The sequence below is a fragment of the Elephas maximus genome, chromosome 20, assembly GCF_024166365.1.
Source record: "Elephas maximus indicus isolate mEleMax1 chromosome 20, mEleMax1 primary haplotype, whole genome shotgun sequence".
Classification (NCBI taxonomy): Eukaryota; Metazoa; Chordata; class Mammalia; order Proboscidea; family Elephantidae; genus Elephas; species Elephas maximus.
In genome coordinates this window covers 54,067,002-54,091,574 of record NC_064838.1, presented here as the reverse complement: position 1 = coordinate 54,091,574, position 24,573 = coordinate 54,067,002, and the positions used below count along the sequence as shown (strand labels likewise).

Below are 24,573 nucleotides of genomic sequence, written 5' to 3'. Positions count from 1 at the left end.
TCCTCACTAGCTCGTGCAGAAGTTAGCTAGAATAACTCCTGAAGGAAAAGTTCTGAGGCAAAAAGAACTCCAAGCAAGAGGGTCAAGCATTTAAAATGGATGAAATCGTGCAAAGAGGCTGCAAGCTGTGCATGCTCCACTGTGGGACAGGCGGTGACTCACCTGGCAGCAGCAAGTCCTGCCACAGGTCAAACATGCCACAGACTGAGAACTTCACACACACGGTGGGAGTCAGGGTGGGGGCTGGGGAGTGATATGAGCGTATCCATCCAGTTTCTCAATTGCATGTTTGCAATTAAATCCTTATACATAACATGGAATTTATTAAATATTAACAGTTGTCTTTGAGGGTTTATATTTCATTGCATAGAACATTAGAGACTTGTGGCTGTCCCCAAGATGAAGGGAGTCCCCCTGGGAAAGGGCCCTTGGGAGGAATTCGCCCAGCCCACCAGGTAGATGGACGGCACCACGCTTCCGCACACAGGGCTCCGGGCCCTTCCCTTGGCTGGCAGAAGCCCTGGCCCCTCTGCTCTGAGCATGCCCACTGGTGATGGCTTAAGAAGGACTAGAATTGCACAGTAAACAGAGGCGGGCTAAGGGGCCTCCCTAGACCTCGCCCTGGGGTTGTGCTCTTGGTGGCCTGCTGCCCACTATTGCTTCTAACTCAGTATCTCCCTGTGCTTAGCAGGGGCAGAGCAGAGAGGAAACCAAACCATCAGTCACAAGGTGGAGGTGGAGGAGAGGGGCAAGGGGGTGAGCAAAGAGAGATAAAGAAAGAGGAGAAAGAAAAACAAAAGAAAAATGTTTATGAGGTATACATGTAAATCAAGCTGGAATGATTAAGGCTGTTCTCGAAATCAAAAGAAATCCCCAGGGTACTGACGAGGAGCCCGCTGGTCAAGACAATGATGGTGCCGCCGGGATGCTCACAATGGCTGGGGGTGGGGGGATGGCTTTGAGATGGTGGCACACTGCCACCCATGGGCTAGGAAAAGCCTCAGCCAGCGCCCACACTGCTTTTCGGTGCTATGGCCTCTTATTTCAGCAATGAGACAGTGTTAGGTCCTAATGTTTGTAAAGTTCTCCCAACCCCACACTGGCCACATGGAGGTCTGTCTGCCCCCACAGTCACCCAGAGGGCAGGGTGAGGGAGCAGTGCCCTGTGGCCACAGAGGGATCCGGGCCAGCTGGAATGTGAAGGAAACGGAGCCCAGGGCCCCCAGCCCTCAGTCAAAGCCCCTCTCCAAGGCTGTGGAAAAACTTCTGGCGTCGTGGAGGGAGGGCAGTGTCTGTCAGAAACAGGCAGTGTGCGCCCAAACTCTGTGTATAACTCATTGGAAGCCTGGCTGGCCAGGCTGCAGAAAGGCGGCTGTGGGAAGGTTGGCAGGACAACCAGGTGGTGGCAGGGTTTCCAGAGAGGGCCCTGAGGAGAGGAAGGTCTCCAGAAAGACAATCAAAGCCCCCCGGGGCTGGAGGTCTCACTTGTCCAGCAGATGCTTCCCATAGGCAGCTGCTGTTAGAAAGCATCCTGTCCTCGACCAAGGGCCTGCCTGCCACGTCTCACCCGTTTTGAGTCCCGGGGCCAGGGTTTGCCAGATTGTAGATGCTTGAAAGAGAAGAGAGGGAGGGAAGAAGGAAGGAAGGAAAGAAAAAAGGATTTTGTCAAGAACTGTGGACCGCTGCTTTCCACCCTTGCACTCCTCTCAGCCGAGTCTGCCAAGTGTTGTTCTGGAGCCTAACTCCTTACCATAGGCTCCCAAACCATTGAGGCTGGCGGGGGGGTGGGGGGGGTGGGGGGGTAGGGAGGGGCAGTGCGTGGGCAGGTTGAGGTCACAGAGAGAAGAAAGAGTCCGGTTGGTCAGGAAGGGGCATTTCTTTCAATGTAACAAAAGCTGCTTTTTTTTTGCTTAAGAGTGAGCAAATGTGGGATTTTGTTTAAATGGCAAGCCTCTCCCTGCTCAAGCCACTCCAAGCCCACCTCTGGAAGAGCCACAAAAGATACCAGGAGAAGACACTCACAGTAGCACTGACTACTTGGCCCAATCATTAGCCAAATGCCAAAACTTGAGGGGGATTCCTTTAACTACAAAGTCAGTGGTCACAGTGGCCCACATGTACCATGTGGCAGGACCCAGAACAAAGCCACTCCTGTGGTTCCCTTCCCTCCCCAGTGACAGTGCCCTGGGCCCAAACCCAAGGTCAGTACTGCCATGAAACTGGGCACAGTGGCCCCTCATTCCCCTCCCCTCAGCACCACTTCTGATTTCACATCTGTTCCAAGGCAACTCCTAGGAAATAATCCAGCTGAGTGGGAAAATGGCGGGGACCCTGCTGTCATGGAGTGAAGGCAGGAAGACCGCTGGGGGTGCTGCACTGTGGCTACTGTAATTAGAATAATTCGAGGCTCTTTACTTTTGCCTGCAATGCCCACCCCAGCTGGCTCCTGCCCCTGACTTCACCCCTGACTGTCCTCCACTGTGGCTTCAGCTGTGCTGGCCTCTTGCTTGTCCCTGCAGGCCACCAGTCTCATCCCGAACCTCTGTGGGGGCTGTCCCCACACCCAGGCATGTCCCACAGCAGCCTCTTCTCCATCAGGCCCTACCTCACACACCTTCAGCCCTTCAGCTCTGACCACCTTCTCTAGAGCAGACCCCGCTGCCCCATGACCCTGCTTCACTGGCTTCATACAACTTCTCACCTTCAGAAATTACTTTTTATTTATTTTTCTTTAATTTATTTATTCTTTGTCTCCCTTAACAGACGGTCAGCTTTGGAGGGCAGGGACATGGTTTGCTGTACTCCCAGCACCTGGGATAGGGCTCAGGACATACCTGGGACTTGACAAACATTTGTTGAATAAATGGGTGGATGGAGGAGAAGACTGAGCATTCTCGTTCCAGCACTGCTCCTCCAGAGACAGGCTGCCCTTGAGGCACCACACCCAACTCCATCTCTGCTTTGAGCAGGCTTGGCCTGGGCAAGGACCCCTGCTGGCCCCAAGGCTTCCTCAAAGTGACCTGCTGATTGCCTGGCCCTGGCCACAGATGCCACATACACACGTCTGCCCACCATGAGAAGTGGCCTAGAAATGGCAAAGGAGGTGAAAGGGGGAGAGCTCCAGGGCTATGGGATGGTGGGAGGAGGTGGTCCCTGGCTGTGCACAGAGCACTGAGAGCCAGGTGTCCCTCCCAGCCATTCTGGATATTGTCCCTTCTCCCCACAAGGGTAGGGCTGGGTCAGGAAAGGCTCCAAGAGGTGGCGTCCCACCTTGGCCACCTGCAGTGCCTTGGCCACTGCAGCCCAGACAGGTCCAGGACTCCCACCCCAAGGCCTTTCTACTTTCTCCCTGGGCTGACCTAGTCTGGGGCCGAGTCTGCCTGTTCAGGTGACCTCCCTTTCTTCTCTGTCCCTTTTCTGTCTGCCTTTCTACTCATTCTATTCTTCCATATTGTGGGCCATGAGCTCAGCCTGTGAAGCCAATTGTGTCTTGACTTCATGCCCAGGGCTGCTAAGCTCTGCAGGGTTTTGGGGCTCCAGCTTCTCCCAACTGGCTGGTGCAAAAGCATTAAGTAAGGGGCATGCTTCCTACGCCCCAGGAGCCACAGGCCACCCTCTACTCCAGAATGGCTTGGACTCAGGACCCTGCACACAGACCTCAAGTTGTGGAACACACTCACTTGCTGTGTCCTCCCCGAAGAGGTACAGCCTGAGTCATCTGCCACCATTTCAGCAGCTCAGTGGCCCCTGCCTCGTCTTGTCACAGGTGAAAGAACCCACCAGGCCCCTCCCAGTTCACACTAGAAGGAACTGGGTGGGTCTGGTCAGTCAGGCCCGGGCACTTTACCCACCCCTCCCGCCCCACCCTGGCCTCATCTCACCCAGCCCTGCTCCATAGCACCCTAGTCCTGATACTCACTGTTATACACAGAGTCCAGAGCTGCGCCCAAGCCTCAGACTTCAGAGATTTTTCCACAGCAATGATACTATATTCCTTCATCTCTTCAAGAGCCTGTGGAGCATTTACAGCGAAAGGTTGGGGAGGAACTCCATCCCAGAGGTCCCTATGACAACCCATTGCTAGCCTGAGGCTGTGAGGGCCCTGGGGTGGGTGCTTTAAGGAAGTGGTAGAGAAGGATAAGGGGATGTTCGCCCTGCCTACTCGTTGCTGGGGACTTCTACTGAGCAGGCCTCGTATTGGGGGCTCTGTGTGTAGTGTCCCTCCTCCGCTTCATCCTCCTCTCACACTTGTAGGGAGGACCAATGGCTGAGGACCAGACTCCACTCAGAGGACCCCTTGGGACTTACAGCCCCCATACTAGCACCTCAGGCCTTTCTCAGGGGAGGCCAGGACAGGCAGCTCACACTTACCCTGCTGGGCGCGGTCACCAGAATGAGGAAAATTTTTTGCCAAAAGCAGAGACGGCTGTGACATGGAAACAGAAGAGAGGCATCAGGAAATTGGGCCAGATCCCTCTCCCAGTAGGGCCATTTGGACATAGAGAAGCCAAGCTCAGCAGAGGGGCAGGGGCTGCTTGAGGCCCATGCACAGCAGCAGACAGGCCCTCAGACTGGCCTGTGGCTAGGTGACTGTGCCTGGAATCATCCCCCAGACCAAACCTCTAGGAGAGGAGGGATCTAGAGCAGTGGCCCACACGGACGTGGCCTTGGGCAGTGCATACCTTCAGCACGTAGGCCCTCAGACTGGCCTGTGGCTAGGTGACTGTGCCTGGAGTTATCCCCCAGACCAAACCTCTACCAGAGAAGGGCTCCAGAGCAGCGGCCCACACGGACCTAGCCTCGGGCAGTGCATACCTTCTGTCAGCTTGCCAGCCTGCTCTGCTGCCCCACCAGGGAGGATCTTAGAGAATACGCTCTCCCCTTCGGCACCTGGCTGGCCGGCAGGAGCCCCTGGGGTCCCACCAGACCTGGCTCCAGCCTTCATGCCTAAAGGGAAAGAAACCACCATCAGGAACCATGCAGGGTCTGGTGGGAAAGCAGCCATAAGGGAATCTGAAGCCAGGTACCCTGTGAGATGGGACAGTGAGGTGGAGGATGGAGAAATAAAGAGAGGAAGATAAGAATAGGAAGAGAGGGAGTGGGAGGAAGCAGAAAAAGAGGAGGATGAAGAAGGTAAAGAGGAAGGAAGGAAAAGGCAGAGAGGATGAAAGGGCAGAGGAAAGGAGGGGAGGGGGAGGGAGAGAGAGGAAGAAGCCAAGGTCCTGGTGCTGGGCTCACTGGTACCTAGAAGGTCTCTGCCCAGAGCTGCCTGGTCTCTGAGGCCCCAGATCTGGTGACTACAGCTCTAGAATTCTAACCCCAGCCTCGTTTTCTGCTGGGGAGGTCTGCAGCCCACTGGGCACCTTCTCAAGGAACAATGGAGGCATATAGAGGGGTGAACTCAGGGAGCAAGGGGGTTGGGAGGGCAGCCCAGGTACCCTGGGCCACAGCCAAGGGTATTGGGGGGTGGGCTCACCTGCAGGTCCAGGTCCTGGAGGCAGCTGAGCCTGAGGAGGCTTCCCCTGCTGGGGTGCTTTGGCTGTCCCTTTAGAGCCACTTGCCTGTTCTGTCCGGGGCTGCAACACAGAATCCACATCTTAGAAGCCACCTGTCAACCCTGTCCATGCCCAGCCTGGAGCCCATGGGATGTCCACGCTGCAGGTGCAGTGCCAGCCCTGGGTAGTACCCATGCTCTAGACCCCTACCCCACCCCATGTACCAGGGTCCTACTTACCGGTCCCGCTGGCTGGGGACCTGTGGCTGTTGTGGGCCCTGGCTGAGGTTTCCCTGCTGGCTGGCTGGCAGCAGGGGCTGGGCTCCGGGCAGCTGGCTGGCCCTGCTGCTGCAGCCGAGCCTGCGACGGGGCCTGCTGGGAGGGCTGCTGCTGCTGCTGCTGTGTCTGTGGCTGGCGTGAGGCTGCTGCTGAGGGCCCTGGCCTGGACAGTAGCGGCTGTGATTGCTGTGACCCTGGAGGTGCCTGCCGACTCTGTGGCTGCAGCTGGGGTTCTGGCTTTGGCTGCAGTGCAGGGGGCCCAGGGTGTGCCTGCCGGGAGCCCTTCTTGCTATCAGGGGCATGATGGTATGCCGATGGAGTGCGAGATGGCTGTGAGTATTCAGCAGAGCTGGGGTACCCAGGTTGACCCTTCTTCTGCATGGCTGGGGCAGGGCCAGGCTGAGGGTGAGGGTGGGCCTCATGGTGACCCGGATCCCGAACATGTGGTTTGGCAGTGCGCCGGCCCGGCTCTTCACTAGTGTGGCGACCTGAGTGCCGCCCGTGGTCACTGTGGTGCCGGTGTTCCTTGGTGGAGGTGTGGCGGCCTGGGCCACCCTCATCATGTGGCCACAGGCCTTCCTCAGGGGGCTCATCATAGTCATGGTAGCTGTGCCTGGCAGGGCCTCGCTTCTGGGAGGAGGAGGAGGAGGAGACTGCGTGGCCCCCGTGGTGCCTGAACCGGTCAGAGCGGGCATCCCGGGGTTTATCAAACCAGTCTGTCTCCTCCTGGCCCAGGTGATATGCTTCAGAGACCAAAAACAGAACACCATCAACCCCTGGGGCTGGCCACAGGGGGAGGCCCAGCTGAAGCCATGCAGGGAAACCATAGAGTGTGCACCACGGCCACACACAGAGCACTGGAGCCCCAAGCCCACCCTCCCACAACCAAGGGCCAGGGGCATTGGTGGGTCAGGCAAGGAGGGCAGCCTGCAGCACAGCTCACTGGGTGAGGTGCCAGGCGAATCCCTGCTGGGACATCTCGGGGCCCAGGGCCCCACAGACAGGAAGGCCCCCCAGGTGCTAAGCGTCCACAGAAATCACCCTAGGCTGCCATTACCTTCGCTGTCAGAAACAACGCAGTGGGAGTCATCCAGGATGTAGCCCTCCTCACGCTTGTATGTGTGGGCCCGCGGTCCGTCCTTGACATGCTCTTGGACATCAGGCATGGAGTGGCTAGAGCAGAATTGTGGGCAGGTGTCCCCAGGAGGGAGGGTCCCCCCAGCGGGGCGGGGCCGCCCTAAGGGGCTCACAGGGCTTTCTTCCTCCGAGGCTTGGCTCCGCATTGGGGGCCGTGCCCGGCCATGGGCCATGCTCAGGGAGGAGGGCTTGGGGCCTGCTTTTTGAAGCCGCTCCACAGCCTCCCGTTCTCGCTCATACCCCTTGCCCCGGCCACTGAAGTCGTGGCTTGACAGCTTCTCCCCACTGTATGCAGACACTGCCCGGGACCGGCTACCCCCGCCGTACATGCGGTCATCGTCCTCTACTGAGTCCCGGCTGGATGCCCCATAGTACCTTTGCTGCTCATACACATTCTTTTTGAGCCCATAGGTGATGTCCTCCTGGAACTTCCTGCCCCGAGAGCCCAGGCTGCTGCTGACTGCAGGTGGAGGGTAGGAGGCCAGGTCTGACTCCACATCCTTGGCCTCTTCAATAGGTGAGAACTTGGAGATCTTTTGCTCCATGCCCTGCTTTCGGTGCTTGCTGCGCTTGGAGGAGACGGCAGCCGGGGCCAGGCTCTTGGAGGGATGCTTGGGCCCCATGGGGCTGGGCCCATACTTCTCTGCTCGAGCTCCATGTCTGTAGTCACTGTCACTGTAGTAGTGGGCGTTGGCTGGTCGGCCGTTGCTGTCCATGCTGCGGTGATGGCTACCCTTCCCACGGGGCTCATACGCGTCCTCCTCAGATTCATCTTCCCCTCTGGCATAGCAGCAGGACAGTGCAGGGCCCTCAAGGACACCTGGTTCTCCAGGCTCCTTCCCTGGACGTCCACTGCCACCCGGCCCCAGGGGCTCCAGGCGCTGGTTATCAGGGGCAGTGGAGGTGCTGTCCTTGGTCAGCTCACTGATGTCCTCAATCATCACATAGTTCCGAGGGACGTTCTGCTCCAGGCTGGTGTAGTGTGAGTCAGAGGGGTAGGTGGTGGCTGGACTCTGGCTCACACTGCTACGCTCACTGGCCCGGGGCAGCTCAGGAGCCTTGCCCTGCTCATAGTTGCTGCTCACTGCTGGGCCGCTGTAGCTGGTGTCAGAGGGGGCCGAAGACATAGCCACAACAGGGCTGGGAATCACCTCGTAGTTGGTGGGCACCTTCTGCTCCAAGTCAGCTAGCGATGTCTGGCGTGGCTTCTGGTGGGGGGTATGGCTGTCAGCTGGGACCGGGAAATGGGTACTCTGTGTGGTTGCCATGGGCGTTTGGGCTGCATAGTGGCCTGTGGGACGGAAAGCCTGCTGGCTTGGCAGCCCAGGCTCAGCCGGGTAACTGGTGCCAGCAGGATACGCAGGTGCTGGGTATGTGCCGGGGCCAGGGAAGGTGGGCGCCTGCTGGCTTGGGAAACCGTTTTGAGTTGGCTCACTGGTGCCTGCAGAGTACTGAGGGGCTGAAGGTGGGAACCGGGGCTGTTGGAAGGCAGTGGAGCCGGAGGGGGCGGTCGGAAGAGCAGCAGCAGGGAAGTCCGCATACTGGCCAGTGGGAGTGGCGCAGCCCTGGAGCCGCAACTGGTTGAGCTCGCTGTCTGACAGGTAATCACGATGCTCTCCAAGGCCACGCAAGGGTGGGTAGTCACGGCCACCCCGGTCCTTGGCCAGAGACTCTTTGCGCTGTGTGATGCCCAGCTCTAGGTACTTGAGCTTGGCGTCGATCTCCTTCTCTTCCTCATCCAGCTCTGCCTGCTTCTTGCGCAGCTTGGTGGACTCATGCTCCACCAGCCGCAGGTCCCGGTCCAGCTCCCGGAGCAGGCTAACCTTAGTGGCAGGGACGGCGGTGGGTCCCGCCAGCCCACGCTGCAACAGGCTGGCCGCATAGAGCTGTGGGGGGGCCTGGCTGGCCAGGGGCAGGTGAGCCTCCTCTGGAGGGGGGCTGGGCAGTGTCCGCTTCACCTTTCGGACCAGGCCGTTGGGTGGCAGCGCCGACACCTGAGACAGAGGGAAGGGCGGGCAGCACTGAGACCCAAGGTGTGGGCGGCCTGGTGGGTTGTGGGGGGTACAAGCTCAGGCCTGCACTGGGGCAGGGGCCAGGCCCCGCAGTATCAATACCCTGATTCACCATGCAGCCTGCAGGCCTGCCCTGCCCACCCACTCGTCTTGGTTTCTTTGCCATGGAGGGAAGGCCTGTCATCATTTGACAGGCCTTCTCCTTCCCAGCACTCTGGGCAGTGGGAGGATAGGAATGGGGCAGATTCTCCTCTGTGCTGGACCAACACTGGTCTGGCACACAGTGAGTTTCCACATGTGGCTCTGAGAAGCCCTATCTCCAGTGGCCTGCCACCCTCCACCTTCCACTGAGGTGAGGAGACTATGTAAGAGAGTACAGGTCTAGCTCTGGGTTTGGGTCCTGGCAGCTGACGGGGACCAAGGGTGAAGGAGGGCCATGGACAGGAGGAGTGGAGTGGGTCCCGGGCCTACCAACTCCCTAGAGAATCATGGGAAGGGTCCAATGCTGACTGCATGTCAGTTGCTACAAGCAGAGTCTTCTGCCTCCTGTACTCCTCCCTAAAGTGATACTGCTCTGCTGCCTGCCCACCACCCTCTGTCAAACCCTCTGGGCTCTGCTTTTGGCCAAGCCCCTAGCTTTCTCTGCATCCCTCTGTCACCCTGATACTGCTCCCTGGGGTCACCAGCAGACCTCTAGGTCCTCTCTAGCCCTGGCTCCATCTGCATGTCTTCCTGCTTAAGGTGCTGTAACACTGCCCACTGTGGGACCCTCCTCACCTTCCCCAGGTGCTCCACATTACCTAAAGGTATACCCTTGGTCCTCCCTTTGCCTCTTACTCCTAGCTTTCCCAAGATGCCCCAGGCTTTTGGGTTTTATGGACCACCCAAATCCCAAAAATATACTGCGGACTAATGTCAGGCTTTTAACTTTCTACCTTGCGAGGTAATTACATAAGAAGCTCTCACCTACTGTTACTGTATGTCATAAAAGGAAGACAGTGTCGCCCCAGTCTCAGAGTGAAGGGTGGGCCTTTAATGGAATAAATTTAGCTTGAACTTCTTACTTTGTTGTTCATCTTATTCTGGCCACATACCCACAAGTATCCATCACAGCCTGTCCACAGCATGGCCAGCCCACGGGACCTCCGTCCTACCCTAGTCTGGAGCCAAGACCACCGTGCCTCTCTGACCTGTCCCTCCCTGCCAGCCCAGATTCCTGCTCCATCCCTAGCCCTATCTGGTCTGCACACACCACGAACCGAACCATTCATATCCCCCGTTCATCACCTTTGCAACCTCACCCCAAAGCCCTATCTCCTCTCTGCATCACGCCCAGAAAATGGGCATGTATACCTCATAATGCTTGTGGCTCCAACCTCCTCTCCCCAGGGCTACTGCTATGATGGCTTCCTTTAGCCCACCAGCCCGTACCCTGCCCAAGAGGCTTTTTAAAATACCCATCTTGTCCTGTCTCATCTGCCTAAAACCTTCAGAAGCTCCTAGAGCCTTCAGGAAAAGCCCACCCTCCTCAGCCTAACACTCAGAGTTCTTGGTGTCAGGCTCTCCACAACTCCCTACCCTCACCTCCACTGCAGCCCGAGCTAGGCCACCTCATAAAGCCCCAAGATATCACTGGCAACTAAGGCCACAGACACAGACAAGTTTATGTTCCAGGGGTCCCTGTCTTTGGGAGACAGATGTGTAACAGACTTACTGAGGGCCAGGCAGGGGCAGGGAACAAGAAGAGGCAGAGAACAGGCTACAGCCAGCTAGGTTGCAGTGTGCTAGGTAGGCCAAAGGGTTTGGGCTTCCTCGTGGGGCAATGGAAGCCAGGCCAGGGCTGGGAAGTAGGGAGCACTGAAGCCAGGTCTATGTTAAAACGACTTTCCCAGGAGACATCCACAGATAAGGTTTGGAGTGGGAGGGGCCCAGCCTGGAGGTGAGAGCTGAGGAGGCCTGAAGGAGGAGGTGGCCAACATGGCCAGCCAATGGGACCTCTGTGCTAGGGGAAGAGACAGTGCTAGGGAGAGGTGGAAGTTTCCAGCAGGGTGTCTGGATGCAGCCTGTGTGTGCACCTGTATATGCCCAGGCTGTCCTTGCTGAGATGTGGGCTCCACTAGATGTGCATATAAAAGGGTCCATTCCTTGCTTCCCTTTTCTGGGCCTTTGGAGCCAAGGTGACTCCATCCCCGCCCCAAGAGAAGCCCCAGGCTAGGTGTTGGCCCCTGTCCCACCCTGGACCAGCCCTTGTGCCCATACCTGGCTACCCAGCCCCCCCTGGTGCTGGTAGAGGGAGAACCTCTCTTTGGCAGACTCTTCCGCGGTGGGGCTGAGGGGCTTAGGGTCAGACAAGGACCGCTGCAGGGTCTTCATGGGGCGAGGCAGCGTCTGCTGGCGGAGAGCACTGTCAGCCGTGAAGTGCTTCTGGGGACTCACGTGAGCCTTGTTCAGCCTCTCACTGGAGGCAAAGGAGGTGTCCAGGAGCCGGTGTGGGGACAGGGGTGAGACTGGCGAGTACAGGACCTGGGGGGACTTAGGAGGCTGGCGGCTCACAAGCTGTGAGAGGGATTCAGGGGGCAGGTGAGCCTGGTACCCAATCTCCAGGGGGTCTGGCTTCTTTTTTTCAAATCTGCCCAGGGGCCCTGGGGTGACGATCTGGATGCCAGGCAGGTAAGGGCTAATGGCAGTTGGCCCTACAAGCTGTGGTCCAGCCGCACCCTGAGCCTGTGCATCCGGCTCCGTCTGGCAGGCCAGGCTTTCCCCGTGGCCAGTCTTCTCTGGTGCTGATATGTACCTGACGATCTCCACCTTGGGGTCAGTGGCCGCTGTGATGTGGATGGCCGGAGAGACCCTGGGCAGCTGATCGGGCTCTGTCTGCACAGAGCAGTCACTGATGGTCTGGATGCCCACACTGCTCATGGCCCTCGAAGCAGCGGCGGTGGTCGATGAGGACGCAGAGGCATCGTGCTTGCTGTCGGAGCCTGAGTCTGAGTGGCGGGAAAGGCGAGACCGGCGGCGGCGCACTGGCTGCTCCCACTCGGCACTGTCCTCATCATCCGTCTGCACGCTGCAGTCAGCACTCCGCCGTGTCCGGCGCCGCCGAGTCAGGAGGTAGCGGCTCTCCCCATCCTCGTCGTCTGTCTGCATGCTGCTGTCTGCAATCCTCTTGACCATGCCAGGCTCGGGCCCCGACTCAGGCTCGCAGGCATCCCGCAGGCGTGGCATGGAGTGCCGCTTCTTGATGCCGCTGCGGCTTGCCTCCCATTGCTCCTCAGTCTGCAGCGACATGTCCGAGGCAGAGCTGGAGAGGCCCCGGTGCAGCACAGGCTCACGAGGTTGCCCGGGCCCCTCCGGTCCTGCCACAGCAATGAAAGCTGCGTGGGTCAAAGGTGGCCAGTACTGGCCATTCTGGGCCAGCTCAGCGGCAGCTGGCGGAGCCCCTCGGCCAGGCGCCTCACAGGCCACAGGGAAGGGGGCCTTCTGCCGATGCTTCTGCTCCTCTAGCTGCTGCTGCAGCTGCTGCTGCAACTGCTGGATCTGCTCCAGCTGCAGGCGCTGCTGTGCTAGTTGCTCCCGCTGCAGTGCAAACTGAGCCTGCCGCTCCTCCTGTTGCTGCTGCAGCACATGGTGCTTGATGGTCTGCAGCTCCTGCAGCTCCCGCTGCACCAGCAGCTGCTCTTCCTCACGGTGCCTCTGCAGTTCCACACGCTCCCGCTCTAGCTCTTCCTGCAGTCGCAGCTGCCGCAACTTCTCCAACTCCACCCGCTCCCGCTCCAGTTGTAGTAGCTGCTCCTGCTGCTTCCGCTGCCTTTCCTCCTGTGACGCTTCCTCCTTCTCGTGCCCTGGCCGGCTCAACGCCCCACTCCCAGGCCCAGGAGCAGCATCTCCTGGTGGCTTCTGGGCAGTCAGCAGGGCTGGGGTTGGGGCTGCTGCAGCCTCCTTAACAGCAGCAGGGGTGGCTGTGGAAAGCAGTTCTTCCCGTGCAGGCCCTGATGGCAGCTCTGGCCTTGGCGGGCCCCCAGCTCTTGGGGCCTTGGCAGCAGCAGGTTTCCCCAAATAGACAGGGCCCTCAGCAGGTTGGACGCTGGAAGCCGTGGGAAATCTGCTTGGTGCAGGATACCGGTACAGCCCTGTGGGCCCAAGGGGTATCCGGGGGGCAATCAGGGGCATGCGTGCCAGACTGGTGAGCGGCACAGCTGTTACCCCACCAGATGCGTAAGGCCTGTACATGCCGCCGCCACGCACCATGGGTCGCAGCACTGACGTGGGCTGGGTGGTGATGGGCAGCGTTGCAGCAATTGGGGTGTTGATGGTCGAGTAGATCATGCCATCCGCTGCACGCACAGTGGCTGTGGATGGCAGCAGCTGTCTGAGTGCTGTACCCTGGCCAGCTGCAGGCCCATACTGGGCTAGGTTCCCAGGACTGGGATGGCCCTCTGGAAAAGTAGGGTTCCCTAGGAGGTCAGGTCTGAGAGGTGCCAGACCCTGTGGGACACTAAGCCCAGGCCCCGGTTGGGGCTGGTACTGCATAAGATCAGGGCCACCACCACTGCTGCCGTGCCGCCCGCCATACTGGTCCATGGAGTTGAGGGCGGCACACATGCGGCTGATCTCACGGGCCGTCGTAGCACTGTACTGGGCTAGGCTGGCGTCCTGGAAGCCTGCTACATCTCCCCGTGGGCCATATCTATGGTCTGAATAGATGTTTGACACTGAGCTGTAGCGCCGCATGGGAAGCGGGTGAGTCAAAAGGTCTGTGGGGTGACGCAAGTCTGTGAATGAGCCGTATTGCAAGCCCTGCCCTAGGTAGCGTCTGTCTGCAAAGCCCAGGCTGTAGGAATGCTTCAGGGAGCTGAGGTCCACAGCTGAGTCTCGACGGGGACCCTGGAAAAGCTGTCCAAGGCGGTGGGCATGGTAGTTGAGGCCAGCCTCCGCCAGATTGGTGTCAGACATGGAGGAATACAGCCTGCCAGGGAGGGTCTGTGGGTAGGGCCTCTGCTCCTCATGGGGTCCAGGCCCAACTACTCCCTGTGCCCGGTAGCTAGGGGGCTCGGGAGGCTCAGGGTCTCGGGGACCATAGAAGGGGCCACTGCTTTGCCCAGGTGGGGCAGCATCTGCCACACCCTTCTCAGGTGCACTGGGGGTAGGATGGAAGGTGCCAGTGCAGCTACTGCCAAAGGGGAACTTATAGACCATGTCACAACAAGCCAGCTGGCTCTCAGGCCTCATCCCGGTGAGGTCCAGGGCACTCGCTGGCTCCTCTGGGAGCAGTGTGGTCACAGTGCCTGCTGTGCCTTCTCCCAACTGCACCACCACTGTGTGTGGTTTCCTGGCACCTGGCAGAGCATGTGGCCGAAGGTCTGCAGGGGTGGCCTGGTGGGGCTCGGCACTAGGCTCTGACACTAGGCCTGGCTTGAGGCCAACACCCTGGGCAGTGCCCATCTGTGTGATCAAAACGTCCCTTCTGACCAGAGGAGCTACCTGGTTGGGCAGGTTATACCTGGCAAACTTGGCCTCCCTGGGTCTTCCTCGGGGCCCACCTCGATATGGGGCTGTCTGAACAGCCTGCTCTACATGCTTGACCTGGGCCAGGCACACAGGGCTACCTGCACCCTGGCCAAAGTCGAGTCGGCTCTGGAAAGGGTCCCCATAGACCACAGGTTGTTTTGGCTGAGCCATGAGCACAGATGAGGCCATGGTAATGCTCACGGTGGTGGCAGTACCAAGGAAGGCATGGGTCTGCTCCTGGGCATTGAGGTTGATAACCAAAGGCTGCACAGCAGTTGACTGTCGTCCTGGGACTGGATCCAGGGCAAGGCCGTACTTTCTTGCTTCCACAGCAAGAGACGTCAGGTCCATGCCCTGGTCAGTCAGGATGATGGGTGTGGGTTTGACAGCTGTGCGAAGGTCTACCACGGCACTGCCAGGTGGTCTGGGGCCTGGCTCAACCCTAGACGTCCCAGGGACGGAGGAGATCCGGCACAGGGAGATGTTCTCAGCAGGCAGGGCACCCCAGCCATACAGGGCCAGGGGCCCATCCGTACCAGCACTAGGTGCCCGTGGAAGGCCAGGTGGCCCAGGTGGCTCTGGAGGCAGTTGAGCCACACTTGGAGGCGTTGTCTGACTGTAGCTGTGGGTGGTGGGTTGGGAGCCAGTAGGTGAGCACACTGGGGAGGTGGAGGCACTGGCGTGGACCATCCTGGTCTGGCTGGAGGCGTCTGATGCCAGTGTGATGACCATAAAGGGAGCCTCCTGAGGGGACTGCTGCCATGCCTGGCGAGGCGTACTGGGTCGGTGGGGTGTTTGTGTGCCCTGGGCCACCATGGGTGTTGCGGTGGAGGCACTGGGGATACGAGGCATGTCTGAGGCAGGGGTTGGGCTTGGCGTCTGTGTAGAGAACTCTGCTGTGGCCCTTGGGCCCAGCTTGCCAGGGGAGAAAGTGGGACTCTCTGAGGGGGAAGACGGGGACAGGGGTGGGCTGGAGCCCACGAAATAGGAATATCCCCATGAAGACTGGGAAATGCTGCTCTGGCCACCACTTATAAGGGGCTTCTCTCTGGCAGCCTGCCCACCAGCAGCAGGGCCACTGGGGGCTTGGGGCAGCTCTTCAGTTTGGGACCCATAGTTTGCAGTGGTTGGGCTCTGTCCATAGCTGTGGCCTGTGGAAGATGGCGAAGGGCTGCGCCCAGAGCCTGCTGGGGAGGTTGGAGTCACATACCCACGAGGCAGACTAGCGGGACAGGGAGCCAGAGCCGTGGTTGCTGGGACTCCAGAGCCCTGGGAAAAGGGCACTCCAACCTCCCTGGAAGCAGAACTGGGGGATACAGGAGAACTGTGTACTTTGAGGGGGTCTTGAGGCTCCTTTGCAAAATGCTGAGTGACACGGACATCAGGAATGACTCGGCCTCCACTGCTGTCAGAGGAGGTGGAGGTAGAGGTAGAGAAGGACACAGGAGCAGCAAGCTGGGTGGGGCTGGTCCCAGGGGTAAGAGGGCCGCCATTTTGCCTCATGGGGTCCATGTACGCACTCTCAGCATTCAGAAACTGCTTTTCCTTCTTGTTCTCAGCAAAGGTTAGGTCGCGCGAGGAGGCCTGCCGCATCCGGGCGATGCTCTGTGATGTCTGCAGGATCTCCTCATACACAGCTGCCCCCAGGCTGGCTGACGTGCTCTCTGAGGCAGGCTGAACAGCCCTGCCATAGTCATGGTCCAGGGTGTCCTGGTATTCAAAGGAGCCCTGGCCTCGAGGGCCCGTGGGCTGAGAGGAGCCACCATGGGGCCCCTGGGCCCCTGCTACCTGGCCCTGTTGCCGCTGGAGCAGCTCTGCCTTTCTCATCATCTCCTCATAGGCCTCCTCAGCGCTCTTGAGGGGCCGGCCAGAACTAGGAGTCGTGGAGCCACCAGAGGGCATCTCAGTTGGTGAATAAAGGGACATGAAGGTGGGCAGGTTGTACTCGCTGCCTGACTTATAGAGCCGGGAGGGGCCGCCATCCAGGGCCTCAGCCTCTGAGTCGAGGGAGGGTGAAGGTGAGTATTCAGAGCAGGAAGAGCGGTGCAGCTCCTCCATCTCTGCTGCCTGCCTCAGCTCCTCTGTAGGGGAGGCGTCTTCAATGGGTGACAGGTTGCTGGGTGGCGTCTTGGAACGTTCACGTCGCCGCTGGGCCCGCAGTTCTTCCTTGTCCCGCCGGGTCTTGCGGGCTGTGCTTCGGATGCGCTGTTGTTCCACCTCCCGCATTTTCTCCTGCTCTCGCAGCAGCTCCTCCTCCTCACGCAGCTCTTCTTCCTCAGAGGAGTCCTCGATGGTGGGGAGCAGGGGCCCGTGGGAGCGGTGCCGGGCCTTGCGCTGCTGCTTTGCTTCTTCCAGCCGCTGCCGGCGACTGGGGCTGCTGTCGCTGTCCTCCTCTAGTGAGGACAGGGAGGTGGGAGAGGTGCCTGATGTGTAGCTGGGCGTAGAGGCAGGCAGTGTCGAGGAGTGCTCCCCACGGGAGCGGTCCTCAGGCGAACCTGTCAGGCTCTCCATCTCCAGCTCAGGCTCTCGGTCCAGTCCAGAGTCAGGACCTTGACCCAGATCCAGCTCATGGCCGTAGCTGCCCGTGCTGTTGAGCTCGATGGTCTTGAAGCGGCGGAGCCCACCCTGCAGGGCCCCGCTGCCCTCAGTGGCCTCAGCTGGACCTACCTCAGAGAGCAGCTCCTCATAGCCTGTAGTGGCATTGTGGGGCAGGCGCCTCTTCGGCAGTGCTACTGACTCTTGGGTGGGCTCGGCTCTGGGCCTGCCGCCCTTCTGGGTACTATGTTTGGCCAGGCCATGCCCAGAGGTGGCAGCATCCTCCTCCTCCAGGTTGTCTTCCTCAGCGCTCATCTCCAGGATCTGCCGTCTCATGAACTCCTCATCAGTCAGCTCTGCTACCTGGGCTGGGGCCTGGGGTGGCAGTGGGGACAGGCCACCCTCACTGCTGTCCTCCACATAGTCATGCCGCAGCTGGCTGCCAAAGTCATCTGAGGACTCAGCAGTGTCCCTCTGTTCCCTCTGGTGTCCCCACTCAAGAGAGTCCTCCTCTTCCTCCAGGATATCCTCAAGCTCCTCATCAGAGTCAAAGGCTTCAGGCATGATGGACAAGGAGTGTGGCCGCCGCTTCTGCTCTTTGCCATTGCTCCTGCTGAGTGGCTTGCTCTGCTTGCCACTAGGGGCCAGGCCCTGGGCCTCCAGCAAGGGCCGCATGCTGCTCCTCACCTTATGGAGCTCTGAGGAGCTGGGTGGGCGTGGCCCTGTCACCCCTGCACTGTCTAGCTGCTCCACCTCCTGCTGCACGACACCTGTGATCTCACTCTGGGAGCTAGAGATGCCGTCAGAGGAATAGCCTGTGTCACTGAGGCTCTGTGGACTCCGCGACAGGTCCTGGGAGTAAGGCTTGCCTACCAGCTCCTGCAGTAGGGAGAGAAGCAGTCACTGACTCTCCATGGCAGACAGCTCATCAGGAAACCCAACCTTCTCCATGAATCCCAGGGCCCTGGGTAAGGGTCCTTCTACTTCCCAAGGGTTCAGGGCCTATCACCCACCCCATCTTTCTGGCCTCGAATAACTTACAGGTTCCATGGCAAACCCCCAGCAGCCCTAGGTTCTCAAAGAGAAACTTCACTAGATCTAATGGTAGCAAGACCCAGCAAAGGATCCAACAAGATACTAGACTCAGAGCCAGGCTGGAACTCACAGGCTCCAGACCCACCAGAGCCTCATCCAGGCTTTGCTCCTGCTGGAGTGTCCTTGCCCTCCCCTGTGGCCCTAGGCCTTCATTCTCAGCCCCCAGGAGAGGCAAGCCCTTCCTGAGACTGTTCACCTAACAGCTAGGGTCCCTGGGACGTGAATGGGACTAACCTCCGCCTCCCCACCCTTGGGGGCTTCCGGGACAGCCTTGCTGACAGGGGTGGCAGGTTCAGTCCTCCGTGTCCCACTCTTTGCTTTAGGAGTTCCAGGGGGTGGGGTAGTCTCTGGAGGTGGCTTCGGCACGGGCTCAGCTTTAGTTGGGATTCCTGCCTTCTTCTCCTGGGCACTGCTTGGGGTCCTACTGGGCTCAGAAACCCTGGGGGGCTTGGCCTGGGGGCTGGCCTTGGCAGGCAGGGGGCTGGCCTTGGCAGGTAGGGGGCCAGCCTTAGTGGGCAGGGGGCCTGATGGCTGGCCCAGCGCTGGTAGCCCTTTCGGCTTCAGAGGGGCTGTTCCAGCTGTACGATGAGGGGCCCCTACAGGGGGCTGCTGTGACGTGGGCACCGGCAGTGGGGTCAGTTCTCCCAGGCTGCCTTCCAGCAACCGCTCAGTTTGGCAGTTCAGACAGAGCCACTCGGTTTTCTAGAAGGAAACGAGAGGGGGTTGATGAAAATCACAGAGTACTTGAAAATATTTACATGACTGTGATGAATTGAATTGTGTCCCCAAAATTATTTATTGTAAGTCCTCACACCCATATCTGCGGATGTAATCCCATTTCGGACTAGGGTTTTCTCTTTAATGTTAATGAGGCCGTATCAGTGTAGGGTATGTCTTAAACCAATCCCTTTTTGAGATATAGTGAAACCCTATGAGAGCTGGAACTCCACGGGACCACCTTGTTTTTCCAGGTCTTGCAAGTTTTCCGCCTTTGATAGGATGCAGTCTTACCACTTTTCTATCACTCACTATTAGTGGAAAATATTTTAGATTTCCTCCTCTAACGGGTTTCCACACTACACAGCTTTCGCAGATTTTACTCTGTGAAAGGCAGATCAGACACAGAGGAAAACGAGCACAAACAGAGGGGAAGATATGGGCCACATGAAGATTGCCAGGGAACTGGGGAATAGAGGCTGAAGAGACAAGGACCTTCTTCCAGAACTGATAGAGAGAATGCCTTCTCCTAGAGTCAGCGCCCTTAATTTGGACTTCTGGCCTCCTAAACTGTGAGGAAATAAATTTCTATTTGTTAAAGCCACACACTTGTGGTGTTTCTGTTTCAGCAGCACTAAGAAACTAAGATGGCTATTTCTGTAACTTTGGGGAGGAGAAAGCCTTTCAAAGCATGACACCAAAGGCATGAGAAGAAAAAAACTGATTTATTGCCCCCAAATGATAAACATCTCCACAACTAAGATGCACCATAATTAAAATGCAAGTGACAAACTAAAAACCCGGGTCCCTTCCCTAAGTCCGTAAAGAACTTTTCAGCCCCGCCAGAAAAAAAGAACAGTACTGTGTGTGGGCGGGGGGTGGGGTGGGGATACAAAAGCAGTACAGGGTCTGGAGAAGATGGGGAGCTGGCGGCCCACCCCCAGTGTCTTAGTTACCTAGTGCTGCTATAACAGAAATACCACAAAAGGGTGGCTTTCTTTCTCTGAGGGCTCTGGGAGAAGGTCCTTATCTCTTCTTAGCTTCTGTTTCCCCATTCCTTGGTGATCTTCATGTGGTGTGGCATCTATCTTCGCCCGTCTCTGCTTGCTTGCTTGCTCAATGTGCTCTTTTTATATCTTAAAAGAGATTGATTTAAGACACACCCCACACTAATACTGCATCATTAACATAACAAAAAAATGGGGTTATAACCATAGGTATAGGGGTTAGGATTTACAACAGATACTTTTGGGGACACGATTCAATCCATAACACCCAGAAAGAAAACAGCCTCCAGGGCGCTGGTTTAGAGTCCAGCAGTTAAGTGTCCTGCAGACCAGGAATGGGGTCCAGATGTGAAGAGTTCCTGGATACACTGTCTTTCCCCTGCCTCCTAGCTCTCAGGCGGCAGACACCTGATTTCTCCACACCCTTCCCCAAGTAAGGTCTGTGCTGGGCAGGACGCAGACTCCTGAGACTAGGAAAGGCTGTCTGGAAGAAGCCCTGCCTGGGGGAGAGGACCTGAGCAGCCTCCCCTCCTCACAACCCTCAGCCCAAGTCACCCAGTCTAAGGACAGCAAAGACCCGCAATTGGAAGCCTCCTCTAAGCCTTGTACAGGGTTCTGGGCTGTTCCTCTCATGCAGACTTTATGTGCTGGCCCTTGGGCCAGAGGCCCTGCTCCCTTCAGAGCTGGGCTGGGATCAAGTGCTTGTGAGTCATTCTTCTACTCTCAAGGTTACCTGCTCTGTGTCAGGCCCATTACGGGGGCTGGACAAAGTCATGACTAAGACAGATAGACAGGGGCTAGCATGAGTCCTGGAGCCTATAAAAAAAAAAAATTTTTTTTTTTTTTTAAGTCAGTCCCAAATAGGTCATCGCAAGTGTGACATGGTTATCAATGGTGAAGTTCCCAGAATACCAGGAACCAAGTCTAAGTTGCCCAGCCCCAGCAGCCTGTGCAGGGGTGGAGATCCAAGAATCTCAGGATCCTGAGTGAGTGATACCTACTGCAGGTGTGAGGCTGTCAGCATGTCTTGCAGGACCCTACTCCAGGGTTGGGGCTCCTCCTTGACAGGATCTGAGCCCTGCCCTGGCCCACAGACAGTGGTAGGGAGAGGGGTTACAGTGTAGCCCAGGGCAGGGGTCTAGCCACACTGACATCTGTGCCTGCTCTCACTCTGTAGGTGCAGAGCGTCTGGCACCTTTCTGCTGTGGCTCATCCTGGGTGCCTAGACACTCAGGCTCCCACCAGTAGCTCTGCCACTAGAATGGGCCATTATGGGAAACATGGGACCACATGGTGGGTCACAGAGCCAGGGGACAAGGAGAGGAAATAGCTCTTGGCCCTTGCTAGCCCCAGGTCAGCCAGCACTCAGCACCCTTACCTCACACACTGCCCTAGGGCCCAAGCCAGATCATAGCCCACCTGGCAGGACGTTGGAAGCCTGGTACCCCCAAGGTGGACTGCCCTCAGCCTGGCATCCTCAGGCCACCATGGCAAGTGCCAACTCAATGATTCTGTCCTGGTTTCCTGTCCCAAGATCCACATGACACATCTCTGCCCTAGGTCCCAGCAGAAGTCGGACTGGGCAGGTGATAGGGCCTTGGTGTGTGCTGGGGGATAAGTCTGCTCCATGGGCTTGTTATTCAGGACCTTGAGGCTGCATCCCTGGCCCTGGAGCTCGTGCTCTGCCCCAAACCCCAGTCCTACACCCAGGGCAGAGGGACGGGACAGTGGGGCCCAGCTGTGTGTGTGTGGGGGGGGGTACTTCAGAGGCCCTACATGCACTCACCCTATTTCCTACAGGGCCCAGCCCTAGTACCATTGCTGACTCCCTTGGAGCTTATCTGAAGTTTTATGTCTGCCCCACACAAACTCCAGTGAGCCCATGGGTGCTGGCTTCTGTCTACATAATCAGAAGTCAAGAAAGAGTTCTGAAAGTAAGCAAACAGTTCCTTCCCTAGAATCAGCAGGACAGGATTAGGATCTGGGCCCTGGCAAGGGGTTGGCTCAAGGAACACTGCCCTGACTTGACCTTGGGCACTCCATACTGCCACCCCAGGTTAGGCATCTCAAGGGGGCTGGTCATCTGCCTGGCCCACCTTGGTATCTTGGCAAGCCCTGATCTCCACCTCTGGCCTGCAGGTGCCAGCCCAGAAACAAAGAGTCCAAATGAGGCAAGGGCACCTTGGAAGGGGCTGGAGTTGAAGGAGGTCTGGATAGAGGAGGTTGACCTAATGCCACATGCTCAGAGCCAGCCTCTGCATCAGGCTGCTTACCTGAGCCCAGAGGCCCATCCCTCAGCAGAGCATGTCACCTGTGATCACCAGCTCCCCAGGGCTGAGCTCCTTCACACGTTTGCTGGAAGAGGCAGGCAGCCAGCCTACCGAAGGAGATGCTGGCCGGCCCTCTTGCTCCTGGCTATAGTAGGCAGCGAGGAAGGGTGGGCAGGCGGGAGGAGGCATGTGAGGGTAGGAGCTAAAAATAAACATCTGACCTGGCTGCTGGAGGCTCTTCCTCAGCCCTCTTCGGAGGGCTGGGGTACAGGGCAGCAGAGGACTGGCAGTGTAGTTACAGCGGTGCCTGCTTTGGTGTGTGCCCTTTGGTCCAGCTGCTGATAGCCCCCACCCCTCCTCTCCTTACACTGTGTCCTGGGCACCCCCACCCGTCCTTCAGGAAGCTGTGACCTACCCTGTTAAATGGGCTAGGGCAGCCTTCTCTTCCCACCAGGGTCTCCTTGGCTGAGAGCCCTGCCAGCTGCCCCTCCATCGTGGGTTTCCCCCCTAGTGGTGAAATATATTGAATCTCTACTTTTAAAAAACTGAGATATAATTTACATATAAAAAAATTCACCCTCTTAAAAGGTACAATTCAGTGGTTTTCAGTATATTTACAAGGTTGTGCAAACATCACCACTATCCAATTCCAGAACACTTTTATCACCCCAAAGGGAAACTTAATACCTGTTAGAAGGCACTACCCATTCCCAACCACAGCTCCTGGCAACCACTTATCTACTTTCTGTCTTCATGGGTTTGCCTCATCTGGACATTTCATATAAGTGGAATCATTTAGCATAAAGTTTTCAAGTTCATCCATGCCGCAGCATGTATCAGCAGTTCGTTTTTAGGGTTGAATAATATTCGAGGGGCTAGAACGAGGGCCCTGCTCATTTACTCTCTTGGTCTTCCACTCACTTGTTCACTCACTCATTCATTTCCTCACTTTAGTGTTTACTCCCTTATTCATTCATTCACTTGCACATTCTTTCTCACACTCTTGTTCACTCAGCCCAAGCCAGCCCCAGACCTGGGGAAGCTGCTGCCTGCTTGCCCCTTTGCTTGCCCACTTCAGCTATGGGCAGGAGACGATACAGGACTTGGAAATGGACAATGGGGAGGTCCTAATGACCACTTATGTCTCACCTCCCTCTGTCCAGTTCCATTCTGGGGGTAGGAAGGTCTGAATTCCCCAAAGGCAATAATTACCTAAAGGTAAGTGAGAGGTGTAGATACGCATGGCCTCAGATGGAGCCAGGTGGGTTCAGCGTGCCACTATTTACAATAAGAGAAGGGAGTTGATTGAGAGCATTGGTGGGGCATCCCATAGGCAGATGAGACCTGTTGCCTTTACCAATGTGCCCCCTGGGCTAGGGGAGCCAGCAGAGCTGTAATAGATGCTGGGCATTTCCCTGCACTGTCTGCCACTGTCTGAATGAAACTACATCTCACACAAGCTCTTTACTTGTGGAGCTAGCCTGCATGTCAGTCTGGTTACAGTGGCATCATCCTGACCAACACTCTATGGCCAGCTGCCTGACCCTACATATCCCCAGCCCCACTGCCAGAGTAGAGAGCAGTGGATGAGAACTCCAGAGAAGAGGATGCCCAAGGTAAAGGGCCTAAGACTCGGACCCTGGACCATGGGCATGGCCATGATGGTGCTGCTGCTCCTCTCTAGACTCTGTGACCCTGCCCTTCCCTGATCCCTAGACATGCCTAAGCTCCTCCTTTCTGGGTCTCTGCATCCCATAGAAGGAATCCTTCTGGTGCCCCCAATGTGCACCCTTGTGGCTGGGCTGTGTTCCCCTCTTGCCCCAGCACCAAACATGTTCATTCCCTGTGGGGTCCCTTGCAAGGCCGTGACCTCACACTTACCACAGGGTCAATGCACAACTAGTCAGGGGTTAGAGCGGGACTCTTCCTTTCCCACAGAGACTCTCTTTTATGACACTTTGGTTCCAATTTCCTGGCTCCAGGGCTCACTGTGTGTTGGACCTTCCATAAACATCTGAGGTACATCATCTTACCTGGCTCTCACAGAAACTTAAGAGGGGGTATTATTGCCCCCATTGCATAGGGGAGGAGGCAGGGCTCCCTGAGATGACTACCCCCAGAGGTAGCCCAGAAGCAGGTCTGGAGCAGAGGCAGCTGCTGGCCTCTCGCCCAGATGCCCTCGCCCCTGCACGGCATAAGTCCAGCCCAGGCCCACAGATTATAGGTGCCAGGCCCTCTGCCCAGGAAGGCCTGACTTCTCAAGGGCATGACTGTAAGTTTGGCAATTACAATAAGAAACTGGCAGTGTTATTATAATAATTCCAATTCTACTAATTTCTTCACGAACTCTGTTTTGAACTGAAAGCCAATTAAAAATTAAGCCAAGGGTACTATTATACTGCAAAAAGATAAACAGGTAAAAAATTTGGAATCAACAACTCTTAATTATGAAATGACTCACTAAATAGCACTGTGGGTTTTTTTTTTTTTGTTCAGAGGAAGTTTCAAGGGAAAAAGGG

At 57.4% G+C, this 24,573-nt stretch overlaps 1 protein-coding gene across 1 annotated transcript in view; it reads right to left on the bottom strand.

Moving 5' to 3' along the window:
* Positions 1–266: 266 nt before the first annotated feature.
* Positions 267–24,573, bottom strand: part of BSN (bassoon presynaptic cytomatrix protein) — a 101,827-nt gene continuing 77,520 nt past the window's right edge. Inside the window, exons 4-12 of the mRNA XM_049862740.1 lie at positions 18,295–18,762; positions 11,182–17,844; positions 6,831–8,904; positions 5,735–6,516; positions 5,477–5,576; positions 4,816–4,947; positions 4,372–4,426; positions 3,920–4,012; positions 267–1,609 (exon numbers count right to left, since the gene is read on the bottom strand). Coding sequence (XP_049718697.1) covers positions 4,386–4,426; positions 4,816–4,947; positions 5,477–5,576; positions 5,735–6,516; positions 6,831–8,904; positions 11,182–17,844; positions 18,295–18,762 — 10,260 coding nt within the window. The 3' untranslated portion in view covers positions 267–1,609; positions 3,920–4,012; positions 4,372–4,385. The remainder of the gene's footprint in view (positions 1,610–3,919; positions 4,013–4,371; positions 4,427–4,815; positions 4,948–5,476; positions 5,577–5,734; positions 6,517–6,830; positions 8,905–11,181; positions 17,845–18,294; positions 18,763–24,573) is intronic.